Source organism: Ornithorhynchus anatinus, chromosome 10 (genome assembly GCF_004115215.2).
Source record: "Ornithorhynchus anatinus isolate Pmale09 chromosome 10, mOrnAna1.pri.v4, whole genome shotgun sequence".
NCBI lineage: Eukaryota > Metazoa > Chordata > Mammalia > Monotremata > Ornithorhynchidae > Ornithorhynchus > Ornithorhynchus anatinus.
The window spans coordinates 45,779,103-45,804,503 of NC_041737.1; the positions used below are offsets into that span (position 1 = coordinate 45,779,103).

Below are 25,401 nucleotides of genomic sequence, written 5' to 3' on the forward strand. Positions count from 1 at the left end.
TGGGTGACCTTGGGCAAGTCACTTAAATTCCCTGGGCCTCAGTTTCCTCCCACATAAAGTGGGCATTCAATATCTGTTTTCCCTCCCGCTTAGACTGTGAGGCCTGTGTGGGACAGGGTCTATGTCCAACTTAATTGACTTGAAGCTACCTCAGTGCTTAGCTCAGTGCTTGGTGCCTAGTAAGTGCTTCACTTACTTCAGGTACTGTAATAATTATTATTGCTATTTTGAAGTTGGAGAAGAGGACGTTAGGAGGAAGACAGGAATGGCAGGGAACCTGGAGGCTTCAAGAAGGAGACTGAAGAGAAGGAGGCAGCTAACAAGCAGGTGAGGAGGGGAGGTAGAAGTGAGGAAGAGAGGATGGGGGACCTGAGTCAAGAAATCAGTGGGTTGCCTTCCCGTCATGTCTGCCCCAGACATCTTGGGCCGTTTTAATTCAGCTCAAACCCAGACTGTCAAACTTGAGGTCCTCTCCTATTGACAGTAGAAGGGGTCTCTACCAACCCCCCACATATCACTGGTCCCAAGGATCGTTGCTCTCCGAAGGACCCCATGGTCTGGTTTGATCCAAGTCTCCCTGAGCCCATCCTGGACCTGCAGATCCTCACAGGGGGAACAGAAACTTCCATGATCCATCGATGCTAAGTGCTTACAGTGTGCCGAGCGCTGTTCTAAATGCTTGGGAGAGTACGCTATCACAGAGTTGGTAAACAGTTCCCTGCCCACAGTAAGCTTACAGCTTTAAAGCTAGGCTTAACAGTATTGCAAAACCCTCATACTTAAACTTTGTCTGGCTTTATCCTTAGCCCTCACCTCAAACTTTGCCCTTATCCTGGCCTAGTTTGAATCCCAAACCTAGCCATGCAGCTAACCCTTGGCTGAATTCTACTACCCCTCACCTAAGTCTAATGAGGCTGTCAAACGAGTTTACTGGTAGATTGATTTTGATATCTGGAAACAGCGATGATGGGAATTTGACATTTGGAATATAGGGACTTGGTTTTGTGGCTTCCTTTCCTCTCCTTCCCTTCCAGGATGTAGAGTTGATTTTCTCTTCCCTGGAGAAAGGTGGTCAGGAGATAAGGCCATTAGGTTGGTAGACAGTTTGTCATTTTGAATAGTAATCTGTTTTTTTAATGGTACTTGTCAAGTGCTCACTATGTGCTAGGCACTCTACTATGTACTGGAGTAGAGACAAGATAATCAGGTTGGACACAGTCCATGTTGCCCATGGGACTCCCAGTCTTAATCCCCATTTTACAGATGAGGAAACTGAGGCACAGAGAAGTTAAGTGACTTGGCCAACATCACACACCAGACAAGAGGAGAAGCAGTGTGACTTAGTGGAAAGAGAAAGGGCTTGGGAGTCAGAGGACGTGAGTTCTAATCCCGAATCCACCTGTCTGCTGGGTGACCCTGGGCAAGCCACTTCGCTCCTCTGTGCCTCAGTTACCTCATCTGTAAAATGGGGATTAAGACTGTGAGCCCCACGTGGGACAACCCAATTACCTTGTATCTACCCAAGCGCTTAGAACAGGGCTTGGCACATAGTAAATGCTCAACAACTACCATCATTATTATTATTATTATTACAAGTGGCAGAACCGGGGTTAGAACTCAGGTCCTTCTGATTTCTAGGGCCATGCTCTATCCACTAGGCAACACTGCTTCTCAATTATTCTGAAAGGAGAGAGGGGATATGGACGTTCTGACTCTGGGGACGCCAGAACCCGGGCTTGAGATAAAAATAATAACTGTGGTATTCACGCAGTGCTTACCTTGTGTCAGGCACTAAGCGCCGGAGAAGATACAAGACAATCAGGTCCCACATGGGGTTTATAGTTTAAGTAGGAGGGAGACCAAGTATTGAATCCCCATTTTGCAGATGAGGAAACTGAGGCACAGAGAATTTAAGTCACTTGTCCAAGGTCTCACAAGAGGCAACCCATGTTCTTGACTCCCAGGCTCTTCCTATTTGGCCACGTTGCTTCTCTAGATAAAGCAGGACAAGCAGCCCTCTAATGAATGGGGATGAGATTACTATAATAGTTCGCCTAAACAAGCCCATAGGATGAAAAACATTCAGAAAGAACATACAAGAGGAATAGAATGCTGGTCATCATCCCTGGAAGAAGGAAGAGGAGAAAAAGGAAGAGGAGAAATAGAAATTCTCTTTTGAGCTTTGAGGTGGCTGGCTTGTTAGTATAGAGGAGGTTAGCTAAGAGTTGGGGATTGGACCTATTTTATTCAGTCAATCATATTTATTGAGTGCTTACTGAGTGCAAAGCACTGTACTAAGTGCTTGGGAGAGTAAAATATAACAATATAACATATTCCCAGCCCACAGAGGGTTTGTCTGGGCTTGTGTTAATGCAGATTAGATTTTCTGCCAGGGGAGCAGAAGAGGATAATCATCAAGGAATCTGACTATCCCCACCCTTCCACAGAGAGTTGGGCTATTGCAAATTGGTAGGATGCCTAATCAATCAATCAATCAATAATCATTGGCATTTTCTGAGCATCTACTGAATGCTGTAATATATTCTTGGGAGACTTTAGCAGAAGCAAGATACAACTTCCCCGTCTTCAAGGATCAAACAGTCTAACAGGGTTTATTTATTATTAAGTGCCGTCGAGTCGAGTCATAGTGACTCCTTGGATATACTTTCTCCAAAACGTCCTGTCCTCTGCCATAATCCACAACCTTTCTAATGGTTCTTCTGTTATCGTTGTTACGGTGTCTACCCATCTAGCTGCTGGTCTGCCTCTTCAACATATTCCCTGATCTTTTCCTAGCAGTAGTGTCTTCTCCAGAGAATTAGTCCTCTTGATTATGTGTCCAAAATATGCTAATCTAAATTGAGTCATTTGGCCTTCCAAAGACCACTTTGATTTAGTTTGCTCCAAAATCCATTTGTTTGTTTTTCAGGCAGTCTATGGTATTCACAAAAGCCTTCTCCAAAACCACATTTCAAAAGAATCGATATTCTTTCTATCCTGTTTTTTCACCGTCCAGCTTTCGGATCCATACGTTGTCACTGGAAACACCATAGAGTTGACAATTTGTATTTTGTGGCAATTGCTACACCAGCACCTTGTGGGGGGAAGAAATGGGATATAGCAGGAAGAGGTGCAAATATATCAGGATGAAGTAGCTAAATAAGTAATTGAACTCCTTTCTCCTGTTTTCCAGGCCCCTCTCTCCCCCACGCTTTTCTGCATTTGGTGTGATCCATGGGGTAAGGTTGGGATGGGGGCCAGGCACAGGCCAGTGAGGTGCCATGAAGGAGGAATTCAAGGATCAGAGAACTCCCTTAGGATAGCTGAGGACTAGAGTTTGGGCTGACCTACCCGCTGCTCTTTCCACGCCCACCCGCACTCCAGAATTCTCCAGGTAGAAAGTCTTGCTTTCCTTTCCTTTCCTTGCAGATGTCAGCAGAGATAGGGGTGAGAAGAAGGGCTTAGGCTTTCTAAAATTGTTTACTATCACTGACTTTTGCACTGGTTTTCTTCCTTCCGAAGATTTTCCCAGAGCCCAATCTCTCAAGAGCCAACTGGGCTGAGCAGTATGGCCAGTGTCTTGGATGGGGGAGGGGAGTGACCTTCGAGTGAAAAAGAGAGAAGGGGGAGGGGATCAAAGAGCCATTCTACGGTGCTCCTTGTGACCATGTTGGCTCTCTGATGCTTACATTGCTGCTTGGGCTGTGTCTGCCGGGGTGGGGGTGCTCAACTTTGTGCCACCCTGAATGGGATGCAGTGACCTTCAGGGTCTCCCTGCTGGCCTTGTGGCTGGACCCCTACACTGGACCGTATCCTAGGGATGTCCAGGATCACAGAGAACCTCTAAGCAGCAGGCTCTGCCCTGAACCCCATCTTCATACCTGTGCAGTTTGGGATAATAGAATAATAAGAGTGATATTTGTTAAATACTTACCATGTGCCAAATACTCTAATACTGGGATAGATACAAGATAATTAGAGGTTCACCATCTAAGTCAGAGGGAGTACAGATATGGAATTCCAATTTTACAGATCAGGAAACCGAGGCCTGGAAAATTTAAGCAACTTGCCCAACAGGCAAATGGCAGAATGGGGATTAGAACCCGTGTGCTTTGATTCCCAATCCCCTGCTGTTTCCACTAGGCCACAAGCAATGCCATCATTGCCACCAAGAGAGCCAGGGACAGGGCCGGGCATTCTTCAGAGGAAACAACAAAATAGACTTCCTTGCTCAATGATCTGTGAGAGTCAGGTGTGGGTAAGAGGCAACCAACAAATGTTTATGGTGATTGTTTTTTCCACTCAACTATCCTCTTGCACACAAGCCTTGATATGCCATCGAGAAGGCTGAACAGTCAGCCGTGAATAACACTGTCATATGGGGAATGATGGGTTGCTACTTACGGAGAAGCAGCGTGGCTCAGCGGAAAGAGCCCGGGCTGGGGAGTCAGGGCGGTGGGTTCTAATCCCGGCTCTGCCACTTGTCAGCTCTGTGACTTTGGGCAAGTCACTTCCCTTCTCTGTGCCTCAGTGCCCTCATCTGTAAAATGGGGATTAAGATTATGAGCCCCACATGGGACATCCTGATTACCTTGTATCTACCCCAGCCTGGTGCATAGTAAGCACTTAATAAATACCATCATCATTATTATTATTATGATCCTCGCTGGGGACCAAACAAGAGGAAATCTGGATTCGGGTCGCAATAGGAGTGGGAGGAATGGGAAAGCACCATCATCACAAATGATTGTGAAGGACACTGTGCAAAACACTGGGTCCAGATAGTGGGGAAATTACAGTGAAGCTGAGGACAAGACACTGAAGATGAATAATCCCAAGCACCTTTCCACCTCTGCGTTTCCCTGATTACCCTGTATCTACCCCAGTGCTTAGAACAGTGCTCTGCACATAGTAAGTGCTTAACAAACACCAACATTAGTCCAGGAACAGCAGCTGAGTTGTGAATGGAAAAGGCAGGCAAAGGAGATGAGGCGGGTAGAGGGAGAGAAGAAGCAGCGTGGCCTAGTGGAAAGAGCACAGGCCTGGGAGTCAGAGGTCCTGGGTTCCGATCCTGACCCCGCCACTCGTCTGCTGCGTGACCTTGGGCAAGTTACTTGATGTCCTTGTACGTCAGTTACCTCATCTGTAAAATGGAGATTAAGACTATGAGCTCCATATGGGACAGGGACTGTGTCCAATCTGATTAGTTTGCATCTACCCCAGCACTTAGTACAGTCCTTGGCACATAGTAGGTGTTTAGAAAATACCATTTAAAAAGAAAAGAGGGCGTAGTGGTAATAGTGGAGTAGTAAGAAGCACCTACTGCTTAGGAAGCACCTGTACTAAGTGCTGCGGAAAAAAGTGCAATGATGAAAGTTAGACACCGTTCCCGGCCCCCAGGGGACTCACAGTTTAAGAGTAAGTGGAGAGAGGATTAGGGGAAGAGAAAAACAAAAAAAAAGTAAGAGACAAGCATGAGCAGGGAGGCTTAAAGGAGATCAAGTAATTAGGAAGTGTGGAGTTTGATGGGAGCAAGGATGGGTGCTGAGAATTGGAGAGTGAGGTGGTTGCAGTAGACAGGGTAGTTAAATGGAGAAGCAGCATGGCTCAGTGGAAAGATCCCGGGCTTGGGAGTCAGAGGTGGTGGGTTCTAATCCCGGCTCCGCCGCTTGTCAGCGGTATGAGCTTAGGCAAGTCACTTCACTTCTCTGGGCCTCAATTCCCTCCTCTGTAAAATGGGGATGAAGACTGTGAGCCCCACGTGGGACAACCTAATTCCCTTGTGTCTACCCCAGCGCTTAGAACAGTGCTTGGCACATAATAAGCGCTTAACAAATACCAACATTATCATTATTATTGGGAGTCAGAGTTCATGGGTTCTAATCCCGGCTCCACCGCTTTTCAGCTGTGAGACTTTGGGCAAGTCACTTAACTTCTCTGGGCCTCAGTGACCTCATCTGGAAAATGGGGAATGAGACTGTGAGTCCTACGCACGACAACCTGATCACCTTGTATCCCCCCCCAACGCTTAGACCAGTGCTTTGCACATCATAAGTGCTTAACGAACACCACCATTATTAAATGGAGTCCTGTTTGTGACAGAATGATAGAACCAAGTCAGGACTATTCCTCGAAGGACCTAAATAAGAATCTCCCCGAGGTCCAACCTGGATGCCAGAAATTGCACCCAAGTATACAAATGAGAATGTTTCCACAGATTTTGCCAATTATTATTATACTTGTTAAGCACGTACTCTGTGCTAAGCACTGTACTAAGCACTGGGACAGACACGAAATAACCGGGTTGGACACAGTCCCTGTCCCACATGGGGCTCACAGCAAATCCAATCTGTGTTTAGACCACTTTCAAGGTAAAATATTATCTACTGTCTGTTACTTCTTATCCACCTTTGACTCAAATCCCTCCACCAGTTCTGTTTGGCAGAGAAGGGGGAAGATGCCTGATGTAGAACAGAGGGTTTGGAATGATTGGTGAGGGACAGACAAGTTATGCCAAATCTTAGTGGGTCACTGTAAATCCCTCCTCTGCCCCCTCCCAAGACACTGACTTAAAATTTAAGAGGGTTGTGTTTTGCTACGGTGAGGTTTGGAATCTACAGTTGTCAGTTATTTTCTCGGTTGGAGAAAGGGTGTGGGAAGAGGCTTCCTAATTTGCAAGATTTACATACAATTCTTTTTTTGGTATATGTGTGCTGTATTTTTGCTCTTATTATAGGTGGTGCCTCAGGTTCCCATTGAATACAATTTGAGCCAGTTTCCGTTAGATAAGAAGCTACTCAAGGACACAATCTTTTCTCCTGTGCTTCCAAGCGGGTAGTACAGTGGTGGCTCAGGGTGCGAACTCAATAAATACTGTATCAGGAACAGAATCCTTGGATCAGTAATAATAATAATGATGGCATTTGTTAAGCGCTTACTCTGTGCAAAGCACTGTTCTAAGCGCTGGGGGGGGGGAATAAAAGGTCATCAGTTTGTCCCACGTGGGGCTCACAGTTTTAATCCCCATTTTACAGATGAGGTAACGGAGGCACAGAGAAGTTAAGTGACTTGTCCACAGTCACACAGCTGACAAGCGGCGGAGCTGGGATTCGAACCCATGACCTCTGACTCTGGGCTCTTTCCACTGAGCCACAGTACCCGTGGCAACAGTCTTGACTTATTCCGTGGCTCCGTTATTCTGTGGAGTCGTTTCCGACCCATAACGACACCACGGGCACATCTCTCCCAGGACGCCCCGCTCTCCATCTGCGATCGTTCTGGTAGTGGATCCGTAGAGTTTTCTGGGCAAAACTATGAAAGCGGTTTACATTGACGCCTTCTGCACAGTCAACTCGAATCTCCTGCCCAGCGTGGGTGAGTTTGGACTTGTAGCATATTGTCTTCCACTCGCTAATCACTGCCCAAACTAGGAATGGAATGGACGGGCCTCTGCTTGACTCTCCCTCCCGTAGCCGAGACTGGTAGAGTACTGGAAACTCTCCAGGTGTGACCCTGAGAGGAGAGCGGTAACAGTATGGTATTTATTATTCAATTGTATTTATTGAGCGCTTGCCGTTAATAAAGAACAATACTCCTTTTTTTGGTTTGTTTTTTTGGCCACAGAGCCCTCGGCCTGGAATCCTTTAGGAGTTGGTGGAGTCGGGTCCATCTTGGAAAGACGTGTCTTTGGGCTCTCCTGGCTCTATCCAGTTCCAGCGTCCTTGCTTGCATCATCATCATCAACACTTTATTGAGCGCTCACTATGTGCAGAGCACTGTACTAAGTGCTTGGGAGAGGACAATGCAACAGAGTTGGCAGATAAGTTCCCTGATCACCACGAGCTTAGCCCTGCTGGAGGGAGTCCGGGAAATGGGGGAGGGAGAGAGGGAGGGGTGCTGAAGGGAGAGGGGAATGAGGAGGAGAGGGGGGTGAGGAGGAGAAGGGGAAAAAGAGAGAGAAAGGTAAGGTTCAGGAAAGAAGGACATAGGGGAGGGTGCAGAGGGGAGGGGGGAAAGGGAAGAGATGGAAGGGGAGGGAGGGGAGGGACTGGAGAGAGGGATAGAGGCGAGGGGAGGAGGAGGAAGAGGGCAAAGGAAGGGAGAGGGAGGGGAGAGGGTGGAGGGGGGGAGGGACTTCCCCACTTCAAAAACCTTATTGAAGGCACATCTCCTCCAAGAAGCCTTCCCTGACTATGCCCTCCTCTCCTCCCGCTCCATTCAACACTGCTCTTTCTTGCTCCAACATTCATCCTCCCTCACATCCCCACAGCACATGTCCATATTCATTCATTCAGTAGTATTTATTGAGAGAAGCAGCATGGCTCAGTGGAAAGAGCACGGGCTTTGGAGTCAGGGCTCATGAGTTCGAATCCCAGCTCTGCCACTTGTCGGCTGTGTGACTGTGGGCAAGTCACTTAACTTCTCTGTGCCTCAGTTCCCTCATCTGTAAAATGGGGATCAAGACTGTGAACCCCACGTGGGACAACCTGATTCCCCTATGTCTACCCCAGCGCTTAGAACAGTGCTCGGCACATAGTAAGTGCTTAACAAATACCAACATTATTATTATTATTATTATTGAGCGCTTACTATGTGCGGAGCACTGTACTAAGTGCTTGGAATGTACAATTTGGCAAGAGAGACCATCTCTGCCCAATAACGGGCTCACAGTCTAAACATATCTGTATGGATCTGTTTTTCATTTATTTATTTTTTATTAATGTCTGTCTCCCCGTAGAGTGTGAGCTCCTTGTGGGCAGGTGTGTGTGTTTGCTGTTATAGTGTCCTCTCCCAAGTGTTTGGAACAGTGCTTTGCACACCCTAAGTGCTCAATGACTATGGTTGAATGGATTAATGAATGGGAGAGAGAATAGGGAGGGGGAGAGGAGGGGGCTGGAGAGGCAGATAGAGGGGAAGGGGAAGAAAAGGGAGAAGGGGAAGAAGGGGAGGGGAAGGAGGGAGGGGAAGAAGGGAGAGGGAAGGGAGGGGAAGAAGGGAGAGGGAAGGGAAGAAGGGAGAGGGAAGGGGAGGGGGAGAAGGGAGAGGGAAGGGAGGGGAGGGGAAGAAGGGGAAGGGAGGGGAGGGGAAGAAGGGAGAGGGAAAGGAGGGGAAGGGAAGGGAGGAGGGAAGGGGAGGGGAAGAAGGGAGAGGGGAGAGAGGGAAAGGGAAGGAAGGGAGAGGGGAGGGAAGGAGAGAGGGGAGGAAAAGGGAGGGGAAAGAAAGGAAGAGGAGGAAGGAGAGGGGGAAGATGGGTGGAACCGCAGAGACGGAAAGGGAGTCGGGAAGGGGCGAGGGGCGAGAGGCGGGCGTCGGGCTCCCGTCTGTGGCGGCCCCCGGCGGGGCCCCGCGTCCCGGCGCTGACGTGTCCTTCGCCCCCCCCCCCCCCCCGGAAGTCCCGCCCCTCGGCCGGCGGCCCCCCCCGCCCCCCCGCGCGGCGGCCGGAGCCCTCGGGGGGCGGGGCCGGGAGGGGGCGGGGCCGGGAGGGCCGCTCGCCCATTGGCCCGGGGGCCGCCCGTCCGCCGCTCTCATTGGCCGCAGCCCCGAGGGCGCCCCGGAGCCGCCCAGGGCCGCTCAGTGCGCCTGCGCCGCCGGGACAGCGTGGGGCGGTAGCAGCAAGAGCAGCAGCAGCAAGAGCAGCGAGAGAAGCAGCAGCAGCAGCAGCAGCAGCAGCGAGAGCAGCAGCAGAAGGAGCAGAAGCGGCGGCGGCGGCGTCTCGTCCGGTGGTGTCGGCGTCCGCCTCCCCGGGGCTCCGCGCTCCTCCTCGCTCCGCTCCGCTCCGCTCCGCCTCCGCCTCCCCCCGCCGCTCCCCGCCTCCCGCGCCGCCTCCTCCCGCTCCGCACATGGCCTCCTCCGGCTCCTCCGCCGGCTCGGGCCCGAGCGGCGGCTCCTCGGGCGGAGCGGGGCTGCTCACCCTGCAGCGGGGCATCGTCAAGATGGTGAGAGCCGGAGCTCGGCACCCCCGTCCCGTCCCCGGATCCCCCCCCCCCTTCACTCCCTCCTAATAATAATAACGATGGTAGCTGTTCAGCGCTTCCTCTGTGCGGAGCGCTGTGCTAAGCGCTGGGGAGGATGCAGGGCCATCAGGTGGCCCCGCGTGAGGCTCCCTGGCCCCATCTTCCAGATGAGGTCAGCGAGGCCCAGAGAAGCGAAGTGATTTGCCCGCAGTCACACAGCCGACGAGTGGCCCAGCCGAGATGATAATGTTGGTATCTGTTCAGCGCTTCCTCTGTGCGGAGCGCTGTGCTAAGCGCTGGGGGAGATGCAGGACCATCAGGTGGCCCCGCGTGAGGCTCCCTGGCCCCATCTTCCAGATGAGGTCAGCGAGGCCCAGAGAAGTGAAGTGACTTGCCCGCAGTCACACAGCCGACGAGTGGCAGAGGCGGGATTCGAACCCGTGACCTCGGACTCCCAAGCCCGGCTCTTAACACTGAGCCACGCTGCTTCCCCCGTGCCCCCCCCCCCCCGCCTGGCACCGACCTCTCGGCCTTGCAATAATAATAATAATAATAACGGTATTCCTTGGGCCCTTACGACGTGCTAAGCACTGCCCCAGGCGCTGGGGCGGCCGTCCCCCGTGGAGCCCCCGCAGCCTCATCCCCACTTCCCAGGTGAGGCCGCCCCGAGAAGCCCAGTGGCGCGCCCAGGGTCACCCAGCAGACGAGGGGCGGAGGCGGGATTCGAACCCGCGTCCTCGGCCTCCCCACCCCGTGCTCCTGCCACTAAAGCGCTGCCCACGCTGCGATCCCTCCCCCACCGCGCTTTCCGCCGAGCCCCCCGTTTCCTCGGATCCACCGACTCTTCCCTCCGCCGGGGCCCGCACTGGTCCTTGCAAAAGTTGCTGAGCCTCCGGTTCCTCCCCCCACCGCCCTTCTCCGTAGCCCTTCGTGCACATTTTCTTCCTTCCCTCCATCCAACCCCCGCTCCGGCCTTCCTTCCCTCTTGCTGCCCACCACCTCCCTGATTCCCTTTGAGTTCCCACCTTCCTTTTGCCTCCCCCCGGGGTCTTCGCTACCCCCAGACTCCAAACCCTTCCTCTCCATGGCATTATCAGAAAATGCCCGGTGGAGGGAGGTGGCGACTGCTTTCTTGGGGCAAAAACCCTTAGCCAGCTGCTCTACCTTCCTCAGTTCCTGTTAATTCATATTTGATTGGCAGGAGAAAGGCGAGGAAGAGATTTGACAGCACCCTGTCCCCTGCCTTGTCTCTCTCCGTATCTTTCCGTGGTTTGATGTCTCCCGCTTTGAAAAAGAAAGCATTAGCTTTACGCATTTTCACCCTGTGGGGCTCATCCCATTTCTCAGGTGTCCTTCCCCACCCCCGTGGATGAAGCCTTGAAAGCTGTTTTGGGAAGACTCTTTCCCCGTTCTTGGGTGTGTGCGTGCGTGTCTCTCCATCAGGTCACAACCGCCCGGAACTGTGCCCTTCTTCCCACCTCAGGGGGCACAGTGTGCCACGTTGAGTTTTGGAGTTCACGACCAGGGTCTTGTGGGTCCGGGGTTGGCAGCTGGGTGTGTGTGGGTGCCTGCGTTTCCCTCTCTACGTTGGGCAGCTTCCCAGGCCTCGTACCACGGAGTCGCCAGGAGGGGAGGGAACCTGGGAGACGGACACGATCTTTCACTGGCCCCAGGGACTCTGGGCATTTCCCTCAACTCTTAAGCGGTGAGTAAGGAAAGAAAGGGCATGAGGTCTCTTCTTGTGGAGGCCCGGGCCGGCTCTCAAGGCTCTGCTGTACAATGGCCAGGGCCCCTGCCGGGAGAATAGTCCTTGACTCCGGGTCATGCAGAGACCCGGAATTGCCTGTCCCGGGTAGAGAGACTGAGCCCCCCCCCCCTTTCCTTCTGTTCCCCCTCCCACCCTCCGCTCCTCCCCCCTCCCCTCAACACTGTGCTCATTTGTATATATTATTTATTCCCCTATTTATTTTGGTAATGAGGTGTACATCCCCCTGATTCTATTTATCTTGACGATGTGGTCTCGTTTTTGTTCTGTTCTGTTTTGCTTTACCGTCTGTCTCCCCCGTTTAGACTGTGAGCCCGTCACTGGGCAGGGATCGTCACTGTCTGTTGCCGAATCGTACGTTCCAAGCGCTTAGTACAGTGCTCTGCACGTAGTAAGCGCTCAATAATTACCGTTGAATGAATGAATGAGAAGGGGAAGAAGCCCAGGGTACTGCTTGGCTTGGTCAGGGTTGGTTAGGGTCCCTGGGGTTTGGAAGGCGGGGTTATAATAACAATAACTGTGGTATCTGTTAAGCGTCTACTATGTGCCAAGCACTGGTCTAAGCGCTGGGGTAGATAGAAGCTAATCACATTGTCCCGTATGGAGCTCACAGTCTTGATCCCCATTTTACAGACGAGGTAACTGAGGCACAGAGAAGTTAAGTCACTTGCCCCAAGTCACACAGCTGACAAGTGGCGGAGCGGGGATTAGAACCCATGACTTGTGACTCCCAAGCCCAGCTCTTTCCACTGAGCCACGCTGTTTTGTTTGTAGGGCAGAAATCGTAAAGGAGTGTGTGTCACTTCAGAGCCCGTGGGAGTTTAGGCGAGGCCTGTCGTGGTGGTACGTTAGGGGGAAACTGGCTGCAAGCATTACGGGCATGTGTGTATGAGGCAGGGGAACCCGGCCTGGAATGCCAAGTTGAGGGGCCTCTGGTCCTGTGGGGCCGCGCCTCCGCCGGGCCTCCTTCACCGGAGAAGAATCTTCCGAGCATCCCTTGGATGGAGGCTGGAGGTAGAAGGAGGGGAAAAGTGAAGGCAAGCGGCGGGTGCAGTTAATGGGAAAATAAAAAGTTCTGCTTTCCTACTGGCAGAGGAGAAAGCAGAGGCAGTGCATTGCTAAGCATCGAGAAGCAGCATAGCTTAGCGGAAAGAGCCCGGGCTTGGGAGTCAAGAGGTCGTGGGTTCTAATCCCGGCTCCGCCACTTGTCAGCAGTGTGACTTGGGGCAAGGAACTTAACTTCTGTGTGCCTCAGTGACCTCCTCTGGAAAATGGGGATGAAGATCGTGAGCCCCACGTGGGACAACCTGATTACCTTGTATCTACCCCAGCGCTTAGAACAAGTGCTTGGCACGCAGTAAGCGCTTGAAAAATACCAACATACCATCACTTTGAAGCATAGTAATGAAAGGAAGGCAGAGATGTACTGAGTTGTCCTTTAACCAGGGGTATGCAGGGCCTCATTTGCATGGAACAAGGCAGACTTCAAGACTTGAAATTGGCCCAAGGATGTTTTTTACTGCATTTGAGGTTTGGAATCTGGAATTGTCAGTTCTTTTCCTTTTTCTGGGTCTGCCCCAGAAGGGGTGCAGGAAGGAGGTGCTTGTTTTGACTTTCCTGCCCGGAGGCTTTTGACCCGTACTCCTTGAATTCTTAGAGGCTTTGGTTTAGTACTTTGGAAACCTGGAGGGAAAAAAATAGGGCAAAAGGCAAAATTACTGGGGATTTCAAAAACTTTCAGGGAGAAGAAGCTGAGTTGGGGCTTGGTTGTTATTCAGAATGAAGGAAGAGGTAGAGATAAGAGGTAGAGAGAGAGAGATTGGGATAAGGACAAAATGGAAAAGGAATCACCTCATCCCACCCCCACAGCATTTCCCCATTATTTGAATGGCCTCTCCCCTCCCCCAGATTGTAAACTCCTCGAGGGCAGGGAATGGATCTACTCCATTGTAGTCTCACAGTGCTTTTTTACAATGCTCTGCTTACAGTTAGTATTCAGTAAGTACCACTGATTGATAGGAAGAGGACTTAGAGTAAGTTTACAGAGACTTCTTGAAGTGGAATTTCAAGGCAGAGGAGATGCTAGGAAAACTCCAGATGGGTTTAGTTTCTGTGGTTGAGGAACTGAGTCAACATTTAATCCAGATAAGTAAAGGTGAGAGTTAGTGTTCTGTCAAATCTAAATTCTCTGTAAGAGCCTGAAAACTTTTTCCCCTCCAGGGAAAACTCTCCTAAGGTGCGAATGCCAGTGTGCTGTTAAGTAGACAGTTTGGAGGTATTCAGAGTAAATTTTCTAACTCTTTTCCAGGTCCCTGGAAGTGACCGACTCCTCGTGTTTCTTAACCGGCCTGGCCTTTGCCACTTGCTTGTGGCTTTTGAGTAGAGGACAACCTGTTTCTGCCTCCTTTCACTTCTTTCTGGGGCTGGAGCCCATTGACACTTGATGCAACAGCAGCAGCATCCCTGACTCGGGGAGAAAGTAGATCGTGTAAAGTAGCAAGGAGATTTTGTCCCTGGAAGGAACCACGATAGCATTTCCTCCTCCACTTGGTGGTGCAGAGTGGGGAGAGGCATGAGAGAGAAGTCAGAGAGGCCTCCCCCATTTCCTTGACATCCTCAAGATGTGTGTGATCCATCCTGTGCTCTGTGCTGCTCCCAATCTACCCCACTGGAGACTGAGGCAGGAAGATTCACAGGAAAAGGGGCAGAACTTTGTTCAATAATAATAATAATAATAATAATGTTGGTATTTGTTAAGCACTCACTGTGTGCAGAGCACTGTTCTAAGCACTGGGGTAGATACAGGGTAATCAGGTTGTCCCACGTGAGGCTCACAGTTAATCCCCATTTGACAGGTGAGGTAACTGAGGCACAGAGAAGTGAAGTGACTTGCCCACAGTCACACAGCTGACAAGTGGCAGAGCTGGGATTCGAACCCATGACCTCTGACTGTATATATTTTCGTTACCCTATTTATTTTGTTAATGAATTGTACATCGCCTTGATTCTATTTAGTTGCCATTGTTTTTACGAGATGTTCTTCCCCTTGACTCTGTTTATTGCTATTGTTCTCGTCTGTCCGTCTCCCCCTATTAGACTGTAAGCCGGTCAAACGGCAGGGACTGTCTCTATCTGTTGCCGACTTGTTCATCCCAAGCGCTTAGTACAGTGCTCTGCACATAGTAAGCGCTCAATAAATACTATTGAATGAATGAATGAATGACTCCCAAGTCTGGGCTCTTTCCACTGAACCACGCTGTCAATCAGTTATATTTATTGAGTGCTTACCATGTGCAGGGCACTCTTCTAAGCACTTGGGAGAATACAATACAACAGAGTTGGTAGACTTGTTCTTCGCCCATAACAAGTTGGCAGTCAGTATGCCGAGAAGAAGATGTGGATGTTCTTTTTTTCACTTGGAGATGCTTGCTTGGACTTAGTGGCCGAAGAAGCATCGTGGCCTAGTGCATAGAGCACGAACCTGGGAGCGAGAAGGACCTGGGTTCTAATCTCGGGGCTGCCACTTGTCTGCTGTGAAACCTTGGGCAAGTCATTTCACTTCTCTGGGTCTCAGTTACCTCATCTGTAAAATGGGGATTAAGACTGTGTGCCCCTGGAGGGGACAAGGACTGTGTCCAGTCTGGTTATCCTGTATCTACCCAAGTGTTTGGCATATAGTGAGTGCTTAACAGATACCGTTAAAAAAAAAAAGTGCTTATAATGTCATGGGGAATGGCTTTATTGGCCAAACTTCTTGGGATGAATCTCCCTTTTTTAGAAAAGATCAGGTTGTCATTCCAGGAAGGCAGTGAGTAAACTGCTTTAATCTGCCCATCTCTTCTCTTCCTTCAGTGAAAAGTAATCTTTTCCAGGGATACTAGGAGCAGTTTGGGAAGGCTAATTTATATAAAGCTTTTCTCAAGCTGCTTTTAGTGTCTTGCTGCTCTTTCTAAGGATTTCTTCATCTTCCCACCTAGATGATTCATGCTGGCTGGCTGTCGCTGTTCTAATAATTGTAGTGTGTGGGGCATCTCTACTGTGTGCTAAGCACTCCACTAAGAACTGGGGTAGTCGGAAGATTCATTCAATAGTATTTATTGAGCGCTTACTATGTGCAGAGCACTGTACTAAGCGCTTGGGATGAACAAGTCGGCAACAGATAGAGACAGTCCCTGCCGTTTGACGGGCTTACAGTCTAATCGGGGGAGACGGACAGACAAGAACAATGGCACTAAACAGCGTCAAGGGGAAGAACATCTCGTAAAAACAATGGCAACTAAATAGAATCAAGGCGATGTACAATTCATTAACAAAATAAATAGGGTAACGAAAATATATACAGTTGAGCGGACGAGTACAGTGCTGTGGGGATGGGAAGGGAGAGGTGGAGGAGCAGAGGGAAAAGGGGAAAATGAGGCTTTAGCTGCGGAGAGGTAAAGGGGGGATGGCGGAGTAGAGGGGGAAGAGGAGCTCAGTCTGGGAACGCCTCTTGGAGGAGGTGATTTTTAAGTAAGGTTTTGAAGAGGGAAAGAGAATCAGTTTGGCGGAGGTGAGGAGGGAGGGCGTTCCAGGACCGCGGGAGGACGTGACCCAGGGGTCGACGGCGGGATAGGCGAGACCGAGGGACGGCGAGGAGGTGGGCGGCAGAGGAGCGGAGCGTGCGGGGTGGGCGGTAGAAAGAAGGGAGGAGAGGTAGGAAGGGGCAAGGTGATGGAGAGCCTTGAAACCTAGAGTGAGGAGTTTTTGTTTGGAGCGGAGGTCGATAGGCAACCACTGGAGTTGTTTAAGAAGGGGAGTGACATGCCCAGATCGTTTCTGCAGGAAGATGAGCCGGGCAGCGGAGTGAAGAATAGACCGGAACGGGGCGAGAGAGGAGGAAGGGAGGTCAGAGAGAAGGCTGACACAGTAGTCTAGCCGGGATATGACGAGAGCCCGTAATAGTAAGGTAGCCGTTTGGGTGGAGAGGAAAGGGCGGATCTTGGCGATATTGTAGAGGTGAAACCGGCAGGTCTTGGTAACGGATAGGATGTGTGGGGTGAACGAGAAGGACGAGTCAAGGATGACACCGAGATTGCGGGCCTGCGGGACGGGAAGGATGGTCGTGCCATCCATGGTGATGGAGAAGTCTGGGAGCGGACCGGGCTTGGGAGGGAAGATGAGGAGCTCAGTCTTGCTCATGTTGAGTTTTAGGTGGCGGGCCGACATCCAGGTGGAGACGTCCCGGAGGCAGGAGGAGATGCGAGCCTGAAGGGAGGGGGAGAGGACAGGGGCGGAGATGTAGATCTGCGTGTCATCTGCGTAGAGATGGTAGTCAAAGCCGTGAGAGTGGATGAGTTCACCGAGGGAGTGAGTGTAAATGGAGAACAGAAGAGGGCCAAGAACTGACCCTTGAGGAACTCCAACAGTTAAAGGATGGGAGGGGGAGGAGGCTCCAGTGTAGGAGACCGAGAATGATCGGCCAGAGAGGTAAGAGGAGAACCAGGAGAGGACAGAGAAGGGGGACACGGTCCCTGTCCCCACGTGGGACTCACAGTCTGATGGAGGAGAGAGAACAGACTTAATATCTAATCCCCATTTTACAGATGAGGACACTGAGGCCCAAAGAAGTGAAATGACTCACCCAAGAGTACACAGCAGACAAGTAGTGGAGCTGGGATTAGAACCCAGGTCCTCAGACTCCCAGGCCTGGGCTCTTTCCACTAGGCCGAACTGGATGATTCCCACAGACTGTCATTGCTCCAGGCACCGGGATGGCAGATATCTGTTGAAAGAAATAGGGTTTCTATCCAACCAGCTCCCTCGTAGTTGTTGAAAGATCAGTCAGTGGTATTTGAGTGCTTACTCTACACTAGGCACTTGGGAGAGTACAGTTTATGTCAGTTGAGTCAGTGCCTCGATGGCGCACCGTGCCGGGCGTGTACAAAGGACGAGGAGATCCTTGTCCCGGCCTGTTTTGCCTGACTGGAATGGAGGGCCCCAGCAGGGCTGGAGCAGGAGTGCGGAAGTCCTTCAAGCTGGTGGTGAGAGGTTTTCATTTGAGTGGCAATTGGGAGCCTCTCTAGTTTACTACAAAGGGCCACTTGAGAAAGATGATTCTTGCTGCTATGTAGGCTGAGCTGGAGTGGCAGAGGCAGGATTCCAGGAAAGAAGCCTGAGGTTGAAGAATGGAAAGGGTTGGGTCGGCATAAAAACATCACTGAGGAGGAGATCTGGAGACTGGGAGCTAGGTACTAGGCCCAGTGCTCTGCACATAGTAAATTCCGGTGATTGATTGGACAGATGGGATGCTGGGTTGGGGGCTAGCGTGTGAGCTAGAGTCATAGGCAACAACCCCAATCGAAGTAGAGCTGTACCAGGCCCAACCCAAGGCTTTCCCTTGGTGGGACGACTCCAGTTCTTCCTAGGACTTCAGGGTACCCACTTGGCCCAACGAAACCTGGAAAGGGGAAGAAGCTTGCCTTATCCAGGTCTGTGGGTCAAGGTTAGGGTGCTGCTTCCAGACCTCGGGAGTTAGGGCTGTCCCAAAATGCAAGAGCACAGTTTCTTCTGGGGAGCACACGTAGACTGTCAAATCCAAGATCCGGGGGAGCCTGCCGTGGCTAGCTGTGGCCCGCTGCCCGAGCCCCCCTGGTCTGGAGCCGCCATGTGAGGGCTGAGGCCAGCGAAAGGGAAAGCGCAGTGACGACTGGAACCAGACGGGGGGAACCCGCGGCCGTCCTCATATGGCCAGACAGTTTCCTGCGGCAGGGTGACTTTGTGGACTCCTTTTCACTTGTGGCTCTGTGGGTCTGGACTGGTGGTGGCCCGTGTCCCCATGCTTCAGGGTGCAGGCAGGCTGACCAGCGATTCAGAGATGTGGCTACCTGCGAATAGCCTCGATCAGGTTCATGTACGCGGAAGGTATCGGTAGTGATGGTTCTGTCCTCTGGAGCCATATATTTGCCAGGGGTGAAGTTAAAATGTGAATGCTAGACAGGTAACTGAAGCACAGATTTCCTCCCCACCCCTTTACCTTTTCCTATTGATATGATAAAGCCCCATGTTTTCCCCAAGGACAGAATATGAGAAAATGGCTTGAAATGCATCAGGAGAGATTCAGAGTAGAAGAAACAGCATGGTCTAGTGGAAAGAGCACAGGCCTGGCAATCAGAGGACCTGAGTTTTAATACCGGTTCCGCCACTTGTTTGCCGTGTGACCTCAGACAAGTCACTTAGCTTCTCTGTGCCTCAGTTGCCTCATCTCTAAAATGGGAATGAAGACTGAGCCCCCTCATGGCATGTGGACTGTGTCCAACCTGTTTAATTTATATCTACCCCAGGGCTTCATACAATGCCTGGCACATAGTAAGTGCTTAAAAAAGGTACCCTTTTTTTTTTAAAAAAGGAAAAAATAACCTCTTGGCTCAGTTACAGAAGTCTGTAGACTTGCCCCTGAAGTTCTTTCAGAATGGTCTGCCAGGAGCAAAGGGGTGGACTAGATCATCTTTGTGGGGGTGCCTTCTAATGTTGGGTCACCTTCACAGTCCTTCACTTGGTTCTGGGAGGCAGGGCACCGCTGATGGCGACCTAAAGAATTTTCTGGCCGTGGCAGGAAGTGGGGATGAAAGCGGGGACTTTTCTAACCAAGTCCGTCGAATTCTACATCTGCCCACCCCATTTCTAGTGTCACTTCCTCTCTAGAGAAACTGGCAAATGCTTTTGTTTTTACAGCAGAAAATGGTGTAGGATTTCAGGTTGTAGAACATTTGGTGTGGATGGAGTGTTGTGGGATGGACTTATTTTCAGTCCGACTTAATTTGATAAATTTCTGGCTTGTTTTTCTCACTTCAGCTTGTGTTTTTAAGAAAAAAAGTCAACTGTGGTTCAGATAGCACTTTTTTGAAGGGCACAGCTTTTACTAGAAACATTCTGGCTCAGGTACATCTCCCCCAGCTACAGGTTCATTGTGTTTCCTGTCTTTCTCTCCCAGTCAGTTCTTTGGTGCTGGGATTCCTATTATTGTTATTGTTAGTGATGACATTAAGTGCTCATTTGCCAAGCACCGGGGTGGGTTGAAGATAATCAGAATAGATGCAGCCTCTGTCCCACACATGGCTCACAATCAAAGAGGGAGGGAGAACGTGGGTATTTTGTATTTTTTTCCAGATGAGGAAACTGAGGCCCGGAGAAGTGAAGTGACTCGCCCAAAGACATATAGCAGGCAGATGATGGAGGTGGTTCAGAACCCAGGGCTCCTGACTCCCAGGCCTGTGTGCTCTTTCCATTAGGCCACTCTGCCTCCTGTTTTCCTGGACAGTCACACCAATTTCTAAGTGCCGTACTAGAGGTACTAGAGGGACCTAAATCCCCTTGTTCAAACCATTTGTTGTTGAGCTGAAGGCAAGAGGTCGGCTGCTACTGTTGGCCAGTGTGCTTGGGTGAGGTCAGCGGAGGAGGGACAGGAAGCAGTACCTTGCGAGCTCTTCTATCTCAGGGTTTTCCCCCACTTCCATTGCTTGGAATTCCTGGAGAAGGCGGCATAGGTAGGCATTGTACATTCCAAGCGCTTTGTACAGTGCTCTGCACATGGTAAAGGCTCAATAAATACGATTGAATGAATGAATTCTCTGGTGATGTGACGCTGTAAGGCTTTGAGATTTGAAGGGTAAAGTTGGTCTCTTGGACCGGCACCTTTCTGTTGTGTATCTGAATACTGAAGCTTCCCCTATGGAAGAGCTTAGTCAAAGGTGAATGTGCTGAAGCTGGAGGATTTCACAGCTGGAAGGTTGTTGGAGAATAACACAAAGCGAGGCGGGATTTGGTTTCCCCGAGTAAGAATTTTATTTCCTTTTTTTATTCAGTTTAAGACCTGGGCTATTAAGGCTTGATTTGAAGATCTGAGTGCTCTGCCAGTATTAACCGAGGATATCCAGGGCTTAGCCCGCTAGCCAGTTTTCTCTGAGCCTGACAACAGAGATTTTGTTTTCTTCTGGAATGGGCAAAACTCTCCTTTTTTAAAAATGGTATTTCTGTAAACACTTAACACGTGCCAGATACTCTATTACCGACTGGGGTAGATGCATGGTTGTCAGGTTGGACACAGTCCCTGTCCTGCACGGGGCTCACAGTCTTAATGCCCATTATGCAGGTGAGGCAGTGGAGGCACAGGGAAGAGAAGTGATTCGCCTAAAGTCACACAGCAGACAAAAGTAGCTGGGGTTAGAACTCAGATCCTGCTGACTTCCAGGCCCATGCTCTATCCACTAGACCACACTGCTTCTCAACTTTCATACTGTGAAGTGCTGAGTGGTTGGAGGGGAGGGTCCTAATAGATTATCATAATAATAATTATGGTATTTGTTAAGCGCTTACTATGTGCCAAGCACTGTTCTAAGCACAGATACAGATACCGGGTAATCAAGTACAAGCTAGATACAGGATAATCACGTTGTCCCACGAGGGGCTCACTGAGGTAACTGAGGCACAGAGAATAATAATAATAATTATGGTATTTAAGCACTTACTTTGTGCCAAGCACTCTTCCAAGCGCTGGGATAGATACAGGGTAATCAGGTTGTCCCACGAGGGCTCACAATCTTAATCCCCATTTTACAGGTGAGGTAACAGGCCTAGAGAAGTGAAGTGACTTGCCCAGAGTCACACAGTTGACAAGTGGCGGAGGTGGGATTAGAACCCACCACCTCTGCCTACCAAGCCCGCACTCTTGCCACTAAGCCATGCTGCTTCTCTAATGGATGGATGGAGAGTTTTCAGGGGAGATTTGAAAGCATTGTCAGGGGGCTGGGAAGGAGATGGTCATGCCAGGAGAAGGTCCGGTTGGCATGAGTGGGAGAAAAAAAGCAAAAAGGAGACTAAAGCAAGGCAGAAAGATGGGAGGGCTGGAAGAAATGAAGTTGAGATGGACAAAGGAGGAGACTAGGCTAGTCCCTCTAGATCGTCAATTTGTTGTGGGCAGGCAATGTGTGTACCAACCCTGTTTTATGGAACCCTTCCAAGTGCTTAATACAGTGCTCCGCACACAGGAAGTTCTCAGTAGTACAATCGATTGAAAGTTCAGCCTAGCTCTGGCAGTAAGGATGAGAAATGTGGATCTTCCACAAAGATAAGGGAACTTGCTCCTCTCTCAAGGTTTGTTGGGTGTTCATTGGCAAGCAAGAAAGACAACCCAGATGATTGAACTTTGCATCTAACCACTGGACTGAGCTTGGGTGGTTATTGTGGTATCCTGAGCTGACTTCACCATGCAGTGATCCCTGCTGTGCAGTCTAAATACCATGAGCAGTTGTATTTCAAATCCTGTGAATCGTTCAAGGAACACAAGAGTGAAATGCATTTGCTTCCCTGGTGGGGTGCCCTGCCTGGGGTTTTAATGGGAAATCGGGTGGATTTTTTTTCCCCCTTCTCCCTCCCCCTCCATTCATAAAGTGGCATTAACAGGACCCAAAAGATCCCAATGAGATCTGCTTCTCTGTGACTTTAATTGCTTGGATTATTCACTATTCTCCCCACAGGTGAGTCCCTTCAGAGTCCAGAAGGAAAGAGCCTATTCTGCTACATAAAAGCCAAGCTATCTTGTTAAACTGCTCTTTTGAAAACCTAGTGTCTCTTGAGGCGTCTTGTTTGATTCCTTCAGAACCCAGGTACTTAAACTATTAATTTGCTTTTGCTTGGCCTGGCCCACACCAGTGTTGGGAATCTGTGTTATCCCCTGGGGGATCAATTTGCTGTTAATATGGGAGGGACCTGGGGATTGCCCCAGGGGATGGGGTTGACGGCGACCAAGCCTCTCTTTCATTTTAATGCTTGGAGCTCCCTCACTCCAGTTCTTTCCCCAGTGCTCTGAGGGGGCTTTTGGTTGTTTTTTTCTCTTTCCCTTCAGGACTAGGTCTTCCTTTAGATGGACTCAGGGCTCTGAGAGGCAGCAGAGAGCTTACCATGGCCCCCCAGGTGCTCTGGAAAGGGAGAAAAACCAGGCTCCAGAGCTTCCACAGTTGCCAGGAACTACTGCCTCCCTTTCCCTCCCTGCATGTTCTCGGGGCCGCCCCTTCTCCCCAACAACCATGGCTGAGCAAAGCCACAGGTGGCATTACTGTCTTCCCTACAACTCCAAAGGCTTCCCTGCTCCCGATGTAATAGAGGTATTTTTTGAGGACTTATTCATTCATTCATTCATTCAATAGTATTTATTGAGCGCTTACTATGTGCAGAGCACTGTACTAAGCGCTTGGGATGAACAGGTCGGCAACAGATAGAGACAGTCCCTGCCGTTTGACGGGCTTACAGTCTAATCGGGGGAGACGGACAGACAAGAACAATGGCACTAAACAGCGTCAAGGGGAAGAACATCTCGTAAAAACAATGGCAACTAAATAGAATCAAGGCGATGTACAATTCATTAACAAAATAAATAGGGTAACGAAAATATATACAGTTGAGCGGACGAGTACAGTGCTGTGGGGATGGGAAGGGAGAGGTGGAGGAGCAGAGGGAAAAGGGGAAAATGAGGCTTTAGCTGCGGAGAGGTAAAGGGGGGATGGCAGAGGGAGTAGAGGGGGAAGAGGAGCTCAGTCTGGGAAGGCCTCTTGGAGGAGGTGATTTTTAAGTAAGGTTTTGAAGAGGGAAAGAGAATCAGTTTGGCGGAGGTGAGGAGGGAGGGCGTTCCAGGACCGCGGGGAGGACGTGACCCAGGGGTCGACGGCGGGATAGGCGAGACCGAGGGACGGTGAGGAGGTGGGCGGCAGAGGAGCGGAGCGTGCGGGGTGGGCGGTAGAAAGAGAGAAGGGAGGAGAGGTAGGAAGGGGCAAGGTGATGGAGAGCCTTGAAGCCTAGAGTGAGGAGTTTTTGTTTGGAGCGGAGGTCGATAGGCAACCACTGGAGTTGTTTAAGAAGGGGAGTGACATGCCCAGATCGTTTCTGCAGGAAGATGAGCCGGGCAGCGGAGTGAAGAATAGACCGGAGCGGGGCGAGAGAGGAGGAAGGGAGGTCAGAGAGAAGGCTGACACAGTAGTCTAGCCGGGATATGACGAGAGCCCGTAATAGTAAGGTAGCCGTTTGGGTGGAGAGGAAAGGGCGGATCTTGGCGATATTGTAGAGGTGAAACCGGCAGGTCTTGGTAACGGATAGGATGTGTGGGGTGAACGAGAAGGACGAGTCAAGGATGACACCGAGATTGCGGGCCTGCGGGACGGGAAGGATGGTCGTGCCATCCACGGTGATGGAGAAGTCTGGGAGCGGACCGGGCTTGGGAGGGAAGATGAGGAGCTCAGTCTTGCTCATGTTGAGTTTTAGGTGGCGGGCCGACATCCAGGTGGAGATGTCCCGGAGGCAGGAGGAGATGCGAGCCTGAAGGGAGGGGGAGAGGACAGGGGCGGAGATGTAGATCTGCGTGTCATCTGCGTAGAGATGGTAGTCAAAGCCGTGAGAGCGGATGAGTTCACCGAGGGAGTGAGTGTAAATGGAGAACAGAAGAGGGCCAAGAACTGACCCTTGAGGAACTCCAACAGTTAAAGGATGGGAGGGGGAGGAGGCTCCAGCGTAGGAGACCGAGAATGATCGGCCAGAGAGGTAAGAGGAGAACCAGGAGAGGACAGAGTCCGTGAAGCCAAGGTGAGATAAGGTATGGAGGAGGAGGGGATGGTCGACAGTGTCAAAGGCAGCAGAGAGGTCAAGGAGGATCAGAATGGAGTAGGAGCCATTGGATTTGGCAAGAAGGAGGTCATGGGTGACCTATGGAGGTCATGGGTGACTTATTGTAGGTCAAGCACTGTCTTAAGCCCTGGGGAAGATACAAGACAATCAAGTCAGACACAATCTTTGTCCCAACAGGGCTCACAGTCTAAGTAGGAGAGAGAACAGGTATTGAATCCCCATTTTACAGATGAGGTAGCTAAGGCCCAGAGAAGTTAAGTGGCATGTTTAAGTCACACAGCAGGCATGTGGTGAGACTGGGATTAGAACCCAGGTCCTCTGACTCCTAGACCCAGGCTCTCTCCCGTAGGCCACGCTGCTCCTGATATGTTCTCTGCCTGCAGGGCTGAGGGATTTGAGCTGCAGCTGAGTATCCTTGGAGTTTCTACCCCATACTGGACAGTCCCTCTGCCTCCCTGGGAAATAGCCCTGGATCTCCTCCTCTACGCTCTGGGGGAGACTCCATCCCTTCCTGCCATCCACCATTCCTATGGGAAAGAGGAAAGCACCCACAGCACATGGCTTCCACAAAACCCCTGGGATGGCTGGTGGTTGTCGTATATGTCATTGAGGCTAAGCGTGTGTCTTGTGTCTCTGAGCCATGAGGAGTCTGAAATTCTTCTCCTCTAGCACCTTGGTTTAGCTGAAGACAGGCAGTCGAAAGAATAGCATCACTTTGGGTCTTGCGAGGTGTACCCTCTTCTGAGGCTGAGATCACAGCACAGTATGGAGATCCTATGGTGGGATTTTTTTATTTTTTATTTTTGGCAGGAAGGGGGTTAATGTTATTTCAGCGCTTACCACATGCCAGGCACTACTAAGCCCTGGGATAAATTCAAGTTAGTCCGGTTGGACACAGTCCTCTTCCTCCTGGGGCTTGAAGCCATAATCCCCATTTTATAGGAGCGGTAACTGAGGTGCAGAGAAGTGATTTTGCCCAAGGTCACACAGCAGACCAGTGGTGGAGCCTAGACTAGAGCCCGTGTTCTCTGACTT

The 25,401-nt window shown here is 50.6% G+C and overlaps 1 protein-coding gene and 1 non-coding gene across 2 annotated transcripts in view; one reads left to right on the plus strand and one right to left on the minus strand.

The window, feature by feature from the left end:
- Positions 1-7,384: 7,384 nt before the first annotated feature.
- LOC114814950 lies at positions 7,385-7,522 on the minus strand. Its single transcript, XR_003762744.1, has one exon. It is a non-coding gene; the product is annotated as a small nucleolar RNA SNORA7 (small nucleolar RNA).
- A 2,282-nt stretch (positions 7,523-9,804) lies between these two features.
- The window catches only part of SND1 (staphylococcal nuclease and tudor domain containing 1), a 382,537-nt gene continuing 366,940 nt past the window's right edge, over positions 9,805-25,401 (plus strand). The window contains exon 1 of the mRNA XM_029072845.2: positions 9,805-9,935. Within this exon, the coding sequence (XP_028928678.1) occupies positions 9,840-9,935 (96 nt within the window). The 5' untranslated portion in view covers positions 9,805-9,839. The remainder of the gene's footprint in view (positions 9,936-25,401) is intronic.